Here is a 17,297-nt window from a genome sequence, read left to right on the forward strand (position 1 = left end):
GACACAATAACAAGACCAAATGAGTTTGGTTTTTTTCTCCATCTTTCTCTTTCTCTCGCTCACCATGGCTTCTTTGGTGTGCATTTCCTCTGAGGCAGAGGAGGCCACTTTCTGAATGATTGGAGCGATGTTGGTGGGCCCGTACAGCTGGATCTTAGGGAGGCAATTTTGATAGGCCTCCACCACACCTTGGATCCCTGCAACACACACACACACGTGGGTTGTTTTTGCTGCCATTTTTCTGTTTATTGCCTGACCCTGGAGAGCCAAAAGTTCTCATACTTGTAAAAGCATCTGCTAAGATGAATCAGAGTCTGTGTATGTGACCGCACTGTGAGGTGACCGAGCATTTTGTGCAAAATATTCCCGTATTATCCTCACACACACACGCCGTCACGGCGGGAACGTCAGCTATGTGAAGAGAGGAGCACAGAAGCCCATTTCACACATACAGATTAGTGTTGTTTTTCTCTGTGTACACGAGCCTGAAATACTTCCAGCAGCATAGTGACAAACCTCCCAGCTGCGTGTGCGTCCGTGCGTGTTCGAACGCGTGCGTATGTCTGTGCATATTTGTGAGGAGCAAAAACAGGGTAAAAAAAAATCAGGGAAAAATATAAAGGGTGGAATATGGGACCGACAGCAAGGGAGATATGAGAGGCATGCAGGGGACTGCTTTGGTTGTGCATGCGAATGTTTGCGCGAGCCTGAGTAAGCGAAGTAGTGTGTGTATGTCTCTGTGTCCGTGTTTGGGGGAGGGGAAGGGTGTGGGTAGCTCACCTGCACATTCAGGATTGTCCTCATCAAAGTTCACAGCAAAATCGTGTGAAACCTTCAGGCAGGGCAGAAAAGACAAGGCCTTTTTACTGCCACAACACACCACTCACACTCAGCACGATGCATTCAGTCCAATTTACAGGTTGACAGGTGTATTCCCCTTTCATGTTGATCAAAAGCAAGCTGAGCCTCCAAAAAGATCTCAAATCTAAATATAAATTCTCCAGACCCACCCCACCCACTCTGCCCTTTGCTTTTGCACACATGTGCATGCTCCCAAATGTCCTACCTTGAAGTCAGGGGGTATCAGAGCTCCAAATCCAAATGCAGGGAACATCTTATCACTGGAGAAAAAGAGACAGACATATTTCATTGGGAAAAAGAAATAAATATAAGGAAAAAAGAGAAGGGTAAAAATAATGGACAAAAGCTTTGTAAGGCTCATAAAGCAAAGGAAGAGGTTTTTTTCATGCTGACTTTTGTGGAAGGATTTGATTCTCAGAGGGAAAATCCAGAGTGTGTCTGTGTTTGGATGTGTGCCCTTGTGTCAGCATTAGGTGGAACGATGATTGATGGAGTGGATTCTACCTGTCATAGTCTTGGCATATCTCTCCTACAGCCACCAGTGCTTTGAGGTACTCATTGGGCTGGTAGGGGTGGATGTAGTGGAGGGAGCAGCTGTTTCTAGGATCTCCATTGGATGCTGTAAAATCTATCGCCACCTGAGATGGAAACATGTACGCTCACACAGCATGGACGGACACAAACAGGCACATTGATGTAAACATTAAAGAGATTACATTTGAGGGAACTTACTGTGAACTGAATCTGGCAGCCTCCCATGATGTAATCCAGGAAGGAATACATTTTAATAATCTGTCAGGAAAAAAAGAACCCATAATATTATTGATTACTAGTTTACTAATACTATTTATTTACTTTTCTAGTAATTTCTCCATCGGATTTACCCATTTTTATTTATTCATTTATTTATTTTCCATTTTTCCCACCCATTTTCCAGTTATTTCTTTTGTTTGTTTGTTTGTTTTTATTTATATTGAACTAGAAGCTTCTTATTAAAAATATGTAATGGGCCCTTTCCCTATATTAATGAACTGACAGCCCGATTATGACAGAAAGTGCTACCTACAGTCAGGTGATCACTACAGAAATTATTGGACATAATGCAGTCAGTGCTGTTAAATGGGAAAATAATTTTAAAAAATAAACAAATACATTTTATATACAAATATAGCAATTTCGATGACATTTGTCTGTATAGTTACAGTACTGTGCAAAAGTCAAAACCTGTCATGTCTATATATTTTGTTACAAGTAGCCAGATTTTCTTATGTGTTTCTCTCACACTTCTCCAGGCTTTTCAAAGAGGCATTAAAATCTGCATATGAACAGTAGCTAAAATTTTTGTCTTTAAAAAGTATGAAAAAAATCCAGCAAAGACCTGACCCAGGACCCAAGAAATGCATCTGGCCCTGTGGTTGATCCATCTAATGTTCACTTAGACCTCATCAGAAATGGTCTAAGTGGAAGGATCACTGCCAAGAAGCCAAACTTAAGGAAGCGAAATAGGGTGAAAAGGCTGAGTTATGCCAAATTACAAAAGAAGTAGATTGAAAATCAGTGGCAACAGGTTCAAGTGATGAATTCAGATTGGAAGGTTTTAGTTCAAGTAATCAGGCCAGGTGAGAGGTACAACAGTGAGTGTTTACAACCCTCTGTAAAACATGGAGGAGGCTCTTTCATGGCTCAAAATCCAAGGAATTATGAACACAGAAGAGTGCCATCAAAACATTTGATTGGTAACAGTTTTATTTTTCAGCATGACAATGATCCAAAACACACTGCTAATGCAGTAAAGGATACAAGGGTAGAAACACACAACAAAGCACCATCAGTTATGAACTGGCCTCCAGTGCCCAGACCTCAACATTACTGAAGCAGTGTGGGATCATCTTGACAGAGAACGGAATAAAAGGCAGTCAACATCCAAAGAAGAGCTTTGAAATGCCCTTCAAGAAGAAGAAGAAGAGCTATTCCTGAAGACTACTTAAAGAAATTACAAGAAAGCTTGTCTAAGAGAGTTCAGGCTGTGTTAAAGGAAAAAAAGATGGTCAAATATTGAATAGCACAAACTCTGCTTTTGCTTTATATGTGCATTTCCACGTAAATTTGCAAATTTCAATAAATTGCTCCTCACTTTTCCCGTTTTCCTAGCAAAATAAAATGTATTTATAGTCAGAAACACAATGATAATAAGGTTTGTGCATTTATCGTTCTTTTCTCTGTTTAATATAATTATAAAAAATAGTGTATTTAGGTCTATGAATATTAATGGGACAAAAGTAGCAATTAGAAGGCACGTCTTTTTTTCCACTGTTATCTCATGCTTTAAAAGTCAAACAATTAATCCCCCAAACAGTCAGTTGAGATTTAAATTAACAATGAAAATAACCATTTGTTGCACAAAAAAGAAGGAACGCAGACAGAAAAAGCTTTACCTTACCTTACAGTGGTTGAGAATGACAACACCAGAGTTTCTGTAATTCTTCTTCTTCATCTGATATTTAGGGTTGATGCATTCCCATTGGATCTAGGCGCACAGATACACACAATTAATGCAGATGGTATCAAGGGAGCACAGAAGGAATTTGCTTGACTCGTTATGTATTTGCTACATAATGATGCGAAGCTATTAAAAAGGAGCTCTGCTTTTATTTAAATGAGGATTATTTTGGATATGTGAATAAAAGCACTGACAGAGATGCAAATGGGCTCACAGTGCATAAATGAATTTATGGCCCTGAGTCAGTGAGTAAACATTACTTGTTTTATTCCTCTCGTGTGAGCATGTGCAGGAGCTCGAGCGCGCATTTTCTCACCTGTTTGCCCTCCTGCTCTACCCTCATCTCCTTAAACGTGGTATGAAACTCCCCGATGAAGTCATGTTTTCCATTGGAGTCCCAGTCCCAAACTGTGCACTGGAAGAGACACACACACGTTCACTCATTTAGAGCACAGCTGCAACACCGTTACCTAAACGAACACACACAGGCACTCGCAGGCATGCAGGGAAATGCCATGCTGAATGATTGATAAGGCGGTGTTGGTGGGGGGGGCAACGGAGCGGTGAAATATTAATCTGAGGATGCTGAGAGGTACGCGGCTTAAGCGACAGCTTTACGCTTGTGTGTGTGTTTTTCGACATAATAGTTTGACTCGCTCTTGGGAGCTAGTAAGCAAGACAAATTGCCTCAATCAAGTGAGGGTCAGTGGGGCAAAGCTAAGCACATCATAAAGACTCAGTCCTTTCATTTCAAAGGATGGCACAAGGCTCTCATGTGTAGGCTGTCCTGCAAAGTCACTGCAATCAATGATATTCAAAAAGGTTTGTCAATAGAGACACATGTTAACACGGACTGAAAAAACTCGGGTCTTTTGTGAAGCTCTAATGCCTGTGAACGAGTCCTTCAGCGGTGCAGTTTTGCATTATAACCTCCTTGCATGAGGTCACCCCAGCAACTAGCGATCAGAAGCAATCCAGCAATGCTTGATTAAAAACAATGACTCACTGTAATCCCCTAATTTCCTGTCTCCCACTTAAGCTGTTCACAGTCCGCACCTAAAGCGTGCGTGCATGTTTGTGTGTGATCGTTTGCGGGCCGCATGCATGTTTGTGTTTGTGAAAGTAATTTGTGCGCGCGCGAGGTAGCGAGCGCTCGCTTTTGCAGCCTTGCTTCCACTTCAAACTGCTGAGAGCTGTGCTAGAGAGTAATGAAAAAATGAAGAAGCTCTGTTCCATTCACTGAATACTAACTGTTTGACAAAGACAGAGAGAGAGAGACCAGCGAAAGGACAGAAAGAAAAGTAAAGAGGTGGAGAAATGGGCTCCTTGCCGATTGCAAGTACAAAGGAAGAGACGGCGAGACACTGCAGAGGAGGGTTATGCATTTATGCATTGGTCAGTTAAGAGTCTGGTGAAAAGAAAGCACTTGTCTGAATAGAAATCTCTGCCCTGCCATTTCTCACTAAAGCTCTGACTGTTCGAAACAGGTAGCCCTGGAAACCATAGCCGACGGCGTGCGTGCGCGCGCGAGCCCTTTCTCCCGCTGTCAGGAGCCGCGCAGAGTTAAGATACCTCTGAATATTTAATGAACAATCTCATGTTTATTCATGCCAAAGAATAACTGTTCTCTGCGAACGTGGCGGCCACTGCTTCCAAAAAGGCGAAGAGATCTCCTCTGACAAGTAAAGGCGAGAGTTTAAGATAACCACTGAGCTCCTTAACGCCCATCTGACTTTTTAAATAGCACAATGATATCATAAAAACGCCTGACCTGAACTTAACTCCTGGAACTGAAAAGAGAAAGGGACAAAGGCTTTTTGTACGTGCCGCTGTCCTTTGCATTAATGTCATGTTTTGTATGTAGGTGAAAAAGGGTAAAACTACTTTATTTATTGTCATTTTAAGTTTTTGTCCGCATTTATTGAATGAATGGCATTTCTTTTTTTATGTTTTAAATAAATAAAATGCAGGCTGGTGATGATGCTGTGCAAGCACTCGGGTGCTGCTTGACTTCGGCCCTCTTAATGAGTCTTGCATTTTACTGGAGGAACTTAAATAGTTGCATTGCCACTATGATTGTTGCAGAAAAAATATTCCCAGACTCACCTTAAGCTCCCTGTCGTGGTCTCCACTGCAGAGTGTGTTTAAGGAAACTTTGAAGGATTTCCAAACTGGGCTCAGGTTGTTCATGACCGTCTGTGCACAATAAATACAAAGACAGTTCACGCTTGTTGTTTATTTCCAAACTAAAACAGCTGCCTACATCTCCACGGATGTGCGAGCGCAGTTACCTCGGTTCTGTGCACAAGCGACTCAGTGCCGTCATCATTTATTCTAAAAATCTCCAGGAAAGGGTCTGACTTGCTGAAGAAATCCTTCAGAGAGAAAACACGCATGTGAGGCATTCCCTCAGAACTCCCTTTGATCACCATAAATCATTCGAACACTAACAGAATCATTATTTCGCCCCTTTAAACTCCTTTTCTTCTTTGTTTCTTCCACCTATCCCTTTCCTGTCCTCTCCAATTTATCCACCACTCCCATGCTTTCTTCCATCTTTTCCCCAGGGCACTACTTGTTTGGATTAGTCATCCATGTCTGTGTGTGTGTGTGTGTGTGTGTGTGTGTGTGTGTGTGTGTGTGTGTGTGTGTGTGTGTGTGTGTGTGTGTGTGTGCGCGCGCACATGTGCCGGCTGGAAAATTAATACAGTTATCGGTGTGTGTGGTTGGGGTGGTGAGATAAAAGAGGGTTATTGGGAAAGGGGGTGCCCACCTATCTCAGCAGGCCTCCTTTAATACCAGCTTGTACTAGTGTGTATTGTGCGTGTTTCTTCATAATCAAATCCCACAGCTCTGCCCACATACTTCTCCAAGCACACGCACACACAAACACACCAACCAGGCAGCATGCACACACAGACCCACATCTTCAGTATTAATTACCCTCATATCTTAAGGAAAACTTCAACATTTCTGAGTATTTTTGAAAGTGCACAAACCTTATCGTCCAGCTTACGTGCACTGAATGAGAGTTCAACGTAATCGTCATTTCCAGACAATTCCTCAGCTGTCACCTATACAGCGGGGCAGAGAGTGAAGGTGGAGAGGGAAGGTTGGGAGGCGAAAGGAGACAGACAGAGAGAGCGAGAGAGATCGACACGGAGATGTAAGAAGGAGGTGAGAGAAAATGAGATGGAAATGAGCTACAGCACAGATTGAACAGGCAACATCATCAAATTAATTATCTTCAGGGTGTCTGAGTGCACAGAGGTGGTGTGTGTGTGTGTGTGTGTGTGTGTGTGTGTGCGTGTCTAAGTGTGTGTGTGATTTTTGCATGTGTAGGAGTGTTTAACGTGGTTCGGTTGACTTTGGAACCCGTGCCATACCGTACCGTGATAGAAGACTTTCCAGCAGTGTTTCCCTGTTTGAGAAGAGCTTTAGTCAGTTTCCTCTGTGAAACAATCTGAAACAAAAAGAAAGAAAAAATCACCTCAGATGTTCCAGCCTCCACTTAGAGTTTGCATCTGTCTGGAGAACGCAAGTCAAATATTCACTCTACTCTACACTGACTTTAGTCTCTAAAAACTGAAACATCTGACTTTTTATCTGGCTGGCATTTATATTCTGCCTTTCCACTCGCTTTACACTATAACCCACATGTTCCAGTTTTCACACACACCCATACAGTTTGATTTATTACACATACGCACTCAGACGCCAGTGAATGTACCAGGGGCAATTTGGGACGCATCCACATGGAGACTAGAGGAGCTGGGGATTAAGCCAGCAAGCTTCTGATTATTGGATGACTTTCTCTACCGCCTGAACCACAGCTGCCCCATTTGGCACTAATATTATTAAACTGTCGATGTATTGTACATTAACTATTTTTTTTTGTTCATAGGCTTCACAAGGTTGTGCCACCATGTTGCTCCCCTTAAACCATAGTTATCAACTTAATCTGGCTATTTCATATAAATTTAGCCCTAAAAAATAACTTCACTGCTCAGGATCTCAGAGCATTTAAGAACAGGAGCAAAGTGACATCGAGCAAACCTCCAGGGTGTGGGGATGATTCACAACAGGACCAACATCTGGTGCAATAAATGAAAATGTTTAAAAAATTAAACGAAGTAACAAGATGAAAGGATTAAACCATGGTAATATGAATAGTATTCATGATTAAAATATTACAAGGTGGCAAAAGACATACTGTCGACCTGGGGTGACTGACTTTGCCAGCCAGTTCTGGAGCCTCCTGGGTGGTGCTCTGTCGCCGCTTCACTGCAAGTGGCAGTGATTGCTGCTTGCACTCTCCCAGACCAATTTATCCTTATTGTTATTTGCTGTGGTGAAGATGGCGATGATGGTGGTCGTAATACCAGCAGAAAATCTTATAGTAGTGTTATTTTGTCAAGGACTTTCAAAGGTACCACAATTTCTCCCTTTTTCTACTTCAGCTGCACTTCATAGTCTCTTTCATAGCCTGACAACGTGCTACACAGGCAGACAAGTGCATGCACACTCACGATGATGTGTCAAACACACCAACCGACTAACACACAGCCTCTTCCTGCTACAGCTAAGGCATTTGTACACGTACATACAAGCACATTAAAAACATCTACATCCCCAACTTAGAATTTCCTTTGTATCAAGAAAGCTTATTGTGTGTTCCCAATGCAAGTAGACCATGTAGTCTGTCTGTGTTGCTGACAAAGAAGGTTCACATAGATCCTGGAAGATCCTATCTCCATGTCAGGGGTAACAGATGATTATAAGTAATCACTGACGTGACCGATCTGGTGCCGGGATGAAGCTGTTAATAAACTCAGAGGAAAGACTGCTTCGCAGCTGGAAACAACAAACAAAACTTCAGCTCGTGTTTTTGTCAAACCCCAGACTTCCTCTGAATTGTTGATAAAAAGTAAATTATATTTTAGGCACGCAGGTGATTACTGCACCTAATATACTAGGCGCTGCACTTACATCAAATACCCCGATGCACGGATACACACAGGCACTGTTGTAGATATTAATGGAGGTGCAGCGTGTACAGACGTATAGACATATAGACTGGTATGAAATATAATGCATTAAATCAGGTGGACAACCTACTGCAATCACACTGTCACTGCATGCTAATGCCACAACTAAAGAAACCATCCACGCCTGTGTGACACCTACACGGCATTTATGTGCAATGCCGGTGTGTCCATTGTGAGTCTACTGAAAATTATTGGCATGCACTCGGATGTTTGGTCTGATCCTTAGACACCATTAACTGGCACTACTGAGGCATTTAGTAATTAGAATCTCATTCATTGTCCTTATTTATTCATTGTTTCCGTTTCCCTACAATGTGCTGTCACGGTTTCTTTTTTTGGGTTTTGTTTTTTTGTTCTGCCAATAAAGCAGAAAAAAACAACAACATTGATTATAACAGAATTAAGTCTTACAGCAGGTATAAATGCTTACATGCAACATGTCAATATCTGTTACAATATCACTGATGCAATGCGTCTGCAACAAGCGTTTCCTCTAGCAACTATTCAGGGCTTCTATCGTACACAGAAAAAGGAAAATGATCACACTATTGCTTCAAATGATATGATGGAAGATAAACATAACCTCTATTTTTTCAAATACAGTTATTAACAGAGTTATAATATGATTATATAAACAATAGCTTCCAAACAACCTCTCCAAGAAGCTTTCACACCCTTAAGTCAGTGTTATACATCCACCAGCTCTGTGCTGTCTCTGATGAGTAGTAAAAAGTAAACACTTCCTTTAACTGCAGACCTGACATTAAAGATAAGGGAAACACTGGGCTGCGCGTCCTATTTCCTTTCATTCAATATTACATTAGATAGCAATTCCCTCAAATGCACTTATTCAAATTGTTAATGAGTAGTAGTGCAATAACAATTTTCTTTTAAATGCTCTTGGATATTGAGTGAAAAATGCAAATAAACCAAATCTTTAAATATTGATTAAAACTTCTTCATTAAAGAGGCACAAATCCATTAAGTGAATAACAAGGGTATACAGTTTAGCACAAGCACATATAAAGGCTTTGAAAACAGTTCAGGCACCCTCAGGGCTTTTTATCAGAAGCACTCATGCATGTTAATGCAGACAGTGCATCAACTGAACTCAGGCTGAAAGCTGACATCCTTCCACAACTGAAGTTGTTTTTTAGTCATTGAAACCTAATACTGTGTAGGTCTCCCTCATGCCTCCAAAACAGCTGCCACTCTTTGTGGCATGCATACAGGACCTGTGAGGATGGCCTGCGGCATCTGGTGCCAAAGTGTAGCGTCATGCAGGTTGTGTGCTGAGTTTGACCTCCATATGTATGGCATGGTTGCCCAATTGGATTGGGATCTGGGGAGTTTTGGATGCCAGGTCAATGTCTAAGGCTCTTTGTTTTGTTCCTTTAACCGTTTCTAAGCAGGTTTTGTGGTGCGTTTGGGGCAATTATCCTCTGGGGGGAAGAAGTGCTGCCGACACTGTGGGCGTCCTTGGTCTAAAATAATAATCTTATTTAGTTACACTCACATAAATGCCAAGGCCTGAGGTTTCCTGAGAAAAAATAGCCTTATTACGATATCATCAGTATTATTTACTTCACCTGCCGTGGTTTTAACGAAGTAGCTGACTGAGCATACTGAAGTAGACGATTCTTATCCCAACAGCATGCTGCTCTGAGGAAGATTTGTATGCTTTTTTACTGCACCTACTGTTTGCAATGCACAAGGTGAATCCAGTTCGGAGGTTACAAGTGCATTTCTGTCATGCTTTCGCCTCCAGAAACACTCACATCACACACATTTCTGATTGTTTCTGAACTCCTCTCACATTCACTGACCTACCTCACACTCTTTAATTTTCAGTTAATTTAAGCTTGACTTATAGGAGCTATGTGTTATTTTTTTAACTTCCGTGGGGGTGAGAGTAGGAATAACAGTTTGTAAAGTATTGTGACTGTTTCACTTATGTTTGCACTCATCAGTCACACCGATTTCCCAATCGACCTGCTTGCTTCGTGCATGCTCTTCCATTAGAGTGCACAATCCAATCAAGAGACTCACTGACCTGTCCTAGGGTACACTCCATGGCTCCCAAGAAGTCAGCATCACGGAGGCCATTGTTGCCGGAGCTGATATCGTGAAGTTCAAAGCGGAGCCTCTGGACCTCCTCAAAGTAATAATCCACCAAGAAAATCTTGGAGAAAACCGGGCTGCTGCTGCTGCGGATGACCTCTGTGCGGTCCACCTGCAAACAGACACAAACAGCTTCACAACGCTACGTTTAAAGTATCTGTGGCACCTAAAAGAACAAAGCTTAAGGTAGAGAAAGAAACACTGACTTCTACTTCTGGTGGTTCCAAATTTCTTTAAAACAGAAAACTTGGTAATTCAGTTGGTTTCAGAAACATCATCATGGACTGCAATGATTCCTGTAAAAATCACTGCAGCCCACCAGAGTGATTATTGTAAAACCACACAGATGCTTGGCAAATGTTTGCCACAGCAAGAACCCAGAGGGCTGCATAAATTAAAAAAAGAGCTGATAAAGAGAAAAGGTAAGACAAAATAGAAAAATACTTCCCCTGTTTAAAATTTTTTTTTATTAATGATCATTTTATTAGGTTATCATTATCTGTACAAGTATTTTTATCACGATAAACAATAAATAGCAACTCTGTAACCACTATTTACTGATTTTTATATTTGTTGTACCCCTTTTTACAGATTCAGTTATATAAGTACTTATTTATTCAAACCGCAGAATCTGAATTGATGAACTCTTCGTAGCCTTTAGCAATATCACTGAGATCTTTTATGTGCGTTGGTGAAAAAAGAAATCCAATATCAAGACGTTTGGCAAAACCTGATTATTCTTCTTCACGTGGACACTGGATTCAAGTTTTCACGAAATTTCATTAAAGAACATCATTTATGGTTCTTCTGAAAAAGCAGTTTCATAACACTGTGCTTTTTACTACAGGCAGTCTGACTTTAAATGGATTTTTTATGCTCTTTCCAAAGTGAACTAAAGTATGAAAATTGTACATCAGAAACACTGCCGCTGAGCATTGATTGCGAACCTCAACAGACTTTTCAGAATTGCGGCAATAACCACAAATAGCCATTACCACATTGTTTACACTTATCAACTTGAGAACTGCGGCTATTGATTTTTCGTGATGACTAAAAATCACCCGAGCTGTTTGATTGCACAGAGATCTGACTGCAGCTGTAACATTGATCTCACATTTTAAGCCCTCTGACTGCTCAAAGGATTAGGAAGCAAAAAGAAAAGTATGTTGCGACGTTGTCAACAAAACCTATCTAACACTAGCAGCAATGACTGGCTCCCTTTTATGGCTGATAACCCTCTGGCACACGAACGCACGCAAACACAGACAAAAGTGAAGAGCGCACCAGCAGGCTCGACAGACACACAAATGCTGGCCTTATCCTGATGCTTTTCTCAATAGGCTGGCAACTCATTAAAGCATCGAGAGACATGAATACATAAACACACACTAGCCAAGCGGCCTAAACACGCTCTCTCGCAACAATTATCCAATTAAGACACTCTGGATCTGATGGGCAATGATACCCCCGGCCCATTCCCACACTTCTGCAAAAGGGGCTTACTGTAACGCATACACTCACTCATGAAGACACAGACACGCAGACATGACACAAAAAACGCAGCACTGTGTCGTACAAAAGCTTTTTGTGGCGTCTCCAAAGGAGGAATAATGCTGCACTACTTTCAGAGCGCTCGATCTTGAGCCCCTGTGGAAATGGAAAGTGGTGTATATGTGTGTGTGTGTGGGAGTGCAGCTTCCGTGTCGCTGACAGTTTGTGCAAACGAGTTACACGTGTGGATTTACATACGTAAACGTACATCTGCTGAGTGGGACAGTGTAGCACTAAATGTGGAAGGATCTGCACGGATGTGTGGGTGTGCGTAGCTACATTTTTAAAAGGAACACTGTTCACTCCATATACTGTATGTCTGTCCATCCCAAAGGCAGAGGAAAGAAAACTAAAAATAACCAAAGATCCTCTTTTTTGCAACATCGCCCTGATTCCTCATTCTCAACGCTGATGCCGCCGCTTGCGAGTCTTCAGCATGTCTTTGGCTTCAGTAGAAGTGCTTTGTGTGCGAGTATGAGATGGCATTTGAAAGGCTTGAAAAGCATCTGAGTCGTGAGGGGGAAAAGAAAAAACACTTTAAAGCATAAAGTTAAACAATCCTTTTTTTTTCTTATTGTAAAAGAGACAAGCAAAACTGCCCATAACTTCAGGAACGGGTAGTCCTTCGGGATGGCACATACATGTATGCCAGGTTTCCTGCATTTCCCGGCACAATCTCAAGAGAGTGGAAGCGATAACAGGAGACAGACCATTGCAAGAGGAGTGCTGAAAAGGGCTGTCCAGCAGCACAGTGCTGGGCTGAGAGCACAGTTCCCACAAAAAAGTAGTCTGTTTCTGACAGTTTGGTCAGAAACATCCATGAGTACCTGACTGGAGGTCATTTTGTAGGGCTCTGGCAGTGCTCCTCATGGTCCTCCGTGCACAAAGGTTAGATTTATGCCCTTGTACAGCCCTGGCCAGCTCTCCACATGTAACAGCCTGTCTCCCGCCATCGCCTCCTCACTCTTGAGACTGTGCTGAGGGATGAACTTAAATGTGCCATCCTAGAGGAGATGGACTTAAAACTAGTCAAAGGAGCTTGCAAAGAAAAAAAAAACTAGACTTAAAACTAGCTAAAAATCAGTCAGGAAGAATAAAAAGGGAGCAATAGTCTGTGGCTACCTCCTGCTACATTTAATGGTCTTCTTGTTGTGTCTCCAACAGGTGCAAACCTGTTGTCACTTTCATTTGCACTGAAGCATGTTAAATGGTTTTAATGTTTTAATGGTTTATGCTTCCCAGAATTGTCTTGTACTTCAATAATAGAGAGTTGCATTAATTTTTTTTAGCAGTACACAAATAGTACACTATTTGTTCTACAGTTTGATCAAATTGTATGATTGTAAAAGTCATTACATGCAGAATTGTTTATTTAATTGGCAAGACTTGCTGAGACTTAAAGACAGTTTACATGTTTTAATCTGTGCAGCTTTGTGTAAATGTTCATTTTTTCCGTTACTGTCATCATAGTTTGTCTCATTTTTGTACACTTCACTCCAATCATATGTGTATAGGGCCAAATCACAACAGCAGTTGCCTCAAGGTGCTTTTATATTGTAAGATAAAGACCCTACATTAATACAACATATGTTTCCTCTCACATTACATGTATTTTACAATGAACGTAAAACCTGTGCTCTTGTCATCTGCATTCATTTTGTCAACAAGAAATCAGTTATTCTCAGAAAAATAAAAGTTTCTATCAGTGGCCCTTCAACGTCAAGATATGTGAAAATATTTTTAAAAAGTCAGGCAGTTAGGAAATGTGAAGGTGAGAAAAAGACACCTCTTAAGGCCACTGTCATCCTGACAAAATATCTAAACTTCTCACCGCCTTGCTGTCCACATTATCAAAAGAACTTTTTTATTTTGGTAGCGATGACTCATTCACTGACACAAAAGCCTCATTTTGACACATGTATTAAAGGCTGTGGGTGAGTTACGGTGTCGTGGTCCTCCAGTCCTCCTCTGCATCTCCACTGTTTCTCCCCTTTGTTCTCTCTCTCTGTCTGCGTGCTTGCTCCTCTGTGTGTGAGTGTGTTTACCTGCCTTACAGGATCCTCCTGGATCATCTAGCAATCAGCTGTTTGCTATTTAAGCTGTGACCTGACAATCAGTCTTCGCCTGAGCGTTATAAAGGCAGTAGCTTCCATGTGGCCTTGCTGTAAGTCTCTGTTTCACTTTACTTGCCAAAGCTGTCTAATGTGTCTCTTCTTAGGATGGCCTTGGATTCACGGAAACCTTCTTCCATTTGATTTTTTACGTATTGGACTTTTGAACTGAGCACTTCAAACAGACTTTGTATGTAACATTAGATGCACCAAAACTGGAAATAAACTCAATGAACTTTCATTCCTGAGTCCTACGTTTGAGGCCGGCCAGACAAACCATGACATACGGCCTTTTAAAGGTTAATTACGTTGCTCCATGTATGAGCTGTTTTGGGAAATGCTGCAAAAAGTATGCTTTAAGATCATGCTTTCAATTCCTAGATGACAGAAATATTTGGATAGATAAATAAACTCTTTAGCCCAGCCGACAATAGTCATGCTTTCTGGTGACCTCTTTGACGATTAACATCCATAATTTATAAGAACCAAACATAACTCTCAGTTTAGTAGGAGGAAGGTTAGCGACACAATCACAGCTCTGCACGATAGCTCGGGTTCTTGATTACACGCAATCATTTAGTCAAACATGAATTCAATTACGTGCTTGAGTAATTTCAAGTGCTGTCTGCGGAGAAATTCACAAGGAATTGTTTGCCATAGAACCTGAAGAGATGATGAATGCACTTGAGCCCCACAGTCACACACATCAGGTCATGGGCAAATTGCGTAGAGTGTGCCATGGCTTTTACTGAAAATGAAAAATGTGTCAAGTGTATATTAGAAGCAAAAGAAAATTATACAGAGACCAAAGTTAAAGTATTTGTGAAAGTGTTCAAAGCCCAAATATAGAGGTCACAATGTTATATTACTAGGTGAATAACATTGGGCTGTTCAATCATCTCTGTGGACCCCCACAACAAGAGTAAAAGGAAAATAATCCACCAAAGCAATAGTTGAAATAGCGATCTAATTTATAACAGAACAACAATGAGATATGAAACTGCGCCCACGTACAGACTCGTACAGACTCTCGGACACCTGCAGCTCTTACCAGAGTGTCTTACCCTGGGTAGAATCAGCATCACGAGAGAGGACACTTCAGAATAATAAACACTCCACAGATGGCTCCGCCCGACCATTAAACCTCTATTTTCTGGCTATCAAACATTTACACGCCGTACCTCTCACCCCTCCTCCCATCCAATTACTGTACCTCAAACCACTGGCCGTGTGACTGCATCTTCAACACCACACACGGGTCGGGTTTGGAAAGGGCGTCACGATCCGAGATGCCCCGGCAGGCCACTCTCAGCTCCACTTTGGTCAGGCACGGAGAGCTGATGAAGCCCAGCGTGGCCTCTGCAGACTCATAGATGTTACTCATGCTGAACGCGCAATCACACACTGAAATGAAAGAGAAGAAAAGATGGGGTTGATTTGTACTTTGTAACAAGATCTAGATAGATAGATAGATAGATAGATAGATAGATAGATAGATAGATAGATAGATAGATAGATAGATAGATAGATAGATAGATAGATAGATAGATAGATAGATAGATAGATAGATAGATAGATAGATAGATAGATAGATAGATAGATGGGGAAAAAATCACGTGCACTGCAGAGCATTATCCCTGTTGTTTTGCCTTGACATGAGCAGATGCAGTGGCCCTGACTAAGCAAACAGCTCTCAAACTGTTCAAGGTCAGGGACTCTAAACCTCTGAATTACAGGCAAGGTCCACAAATGTACACAAATGCACATATATTGTGTAGCATTAACACACATTTGCACGGAAGTCCATTTACAAATGTTAATGCAAACGTTATGTATGTATGTATGTATGCATAATGTTGAGGAACACAAGGAAGCACATGCATGCAAACAAACCGGTGTGCACGCTCACAGGAATACAGTGAGCTATGCTGAGTAACCAGAATATATTGCCGGGTTTCTCCTCAGGTTTCCGCCGCGTGTATAATGTTCACATCCCTAAATAGAATATTGTCAAGTATCTAATTACTGTGACACAGAGATTTTTTTAAACTTTTTTTGCCATAGTCATGTGAAACGAACCATTCATAATGAATCACGTCTTATAGTTACACTCTGCAAGAATCATTACACCAAAAAAAGAAATAAATAAAAAATGCCCAAATATATCTGCCACCTTCCATTTAGTCAAGGTGAGTTATTCTATTCCAACACCAGCAATGATCTGAATAAAATTTAACATGTTCAAAGGGATAACTCTACGCATCAATCAACCACCCACATAAGTGTTTTGTTTAAAGTTACTCTCAGGACTGTGTGGGTTCTGCAGACTCAATTTGCCACTCCTAATTAGTGTGTTGAACCTGTTTGAGGAATTACACCTTTAAAGTTCTTAAAGTAAAAGCTTGTAAAGTCAAAATCAGTGAGGCTTGATTTGGCATGTCACATATATCCACACTAGCATTTATGTGTGCTGTTTGATATGCACTTTCTTACTTTCTACATAAGATAATGTGGAAAAAGATGATCGGGATAAGTGCTTTGACTATACTGGTTGAAATGCCAACACTGTCTCTGGCACAAGAAGCAGAATAAACAGCTGTACTCAGTAGTTTAGTAAATAAATAACTAAATAAATGACAACCCTCTCATCTTTCAAATACACCTAACCTGCAGTACTGTATGCATACTGGGATATGGTGGGCTTTACTCCCCTGCATTTCTTCACCCATTTTCACCATTTCCGAGTCTTTAAAGGAGTACTTCAACATATTGGGAACTAATTGCCTTCCTGTCAATAGTCTGATGAGAGGATCAATACCACTCTTTTAAGCTACAACCAGGGCAGGTCAATCTTAGCTTAGCAATGAAGCAATGAAGCTCCCATTATATCATCTTTAATAAGCCCACGCAATATATAGGGATATACAGTAGGAGGGCAACTTTTTTAAGAAAAGTGTTTCTGAAAATCTTCAATCATTCTTGATATACATATATACATATATATACAGAATAGCAAGCATATTGAAAATACAAAGCAGCAATATAAGCTCTTTATTCAAAGGTTACAGCAGCTGATGATGGTTGTAAAGCTAACACTTATTTATA

The 17,297-nt window shown here is 41.1% G+C and overlaps 1 protein-coding gene across 2 annotated transcripts in view; it reads right to left on the minus strand.

Annotated features, from left to right (window-relative positions):
* Positions 1-17,297, minus strand: part of cpne4b (copine IVb) — a 28,605-nt gene that overhangs the window by 6,513 nt on the left and 4,795 nt on the right. For both annotated transcript variants that reach the window (XM_082520485.1, XM_082520484.1), the window contains exons 2-14: positions 15,406-15,596; positions 10,463-10,642; positions 6,753-6,824; positions 6,361-6,435; positions 5,653-5,736; positions 5,468-5,557; positions 3,678-3,776; positions 3,302-3,388; positions 1,594-1,653; positions 1,366-1,499; positions 1,067-1,121; positions 781-832; positions 64-197 (exon numbers count right to left, since the gene is read on the minus strand). In XM_082520485.1, coding sequence (XP_082376611.1) covers positions 64-197; positions 781-832; positions 1,067-1,121; positions 1,366-1,499; positions 1,594-1,653; positions 3,302-3,388; positions 3,678-3,776; positions 5,468-5,557; positions 5,653-5,736; positions 6,361-6,435; positions 6,753-6,824; positions 10,463-10,642; positions 15,406-15,576 — 1,293 coding nt within the window. In that variant the 5' untranslated portion in view covers positions 15,577-15,596. The remainder of the gene's footprint in view (positions 1-63; positions 198-780; positions 833-1,066; positions 1,122-1,365; positions 1,500-1,593; positions 1,654-3,301; positions 3,389-3,677; positions 3,777-5,467; positions 5,558-5,652; positions 5,737-6,360; positions 6,436-6,752; positions 6,825-10,462; positions 10,643-15,405; positions 15,597-17,297) is intronic.

This window comes from Aulonocara stuartgranti, assembly GCF_965226115.1.
Source record: "Aulonocara stuartgranti genome assembly, chromosome: 22".
NCBI classification, from domain to species: domain Eukaryota; kingdom Metazoa; phylum Chordata; class Actinopteri; order Cichliformes; family Cichlidae; genus Aulonocara; species Aulonocara stuartgranti.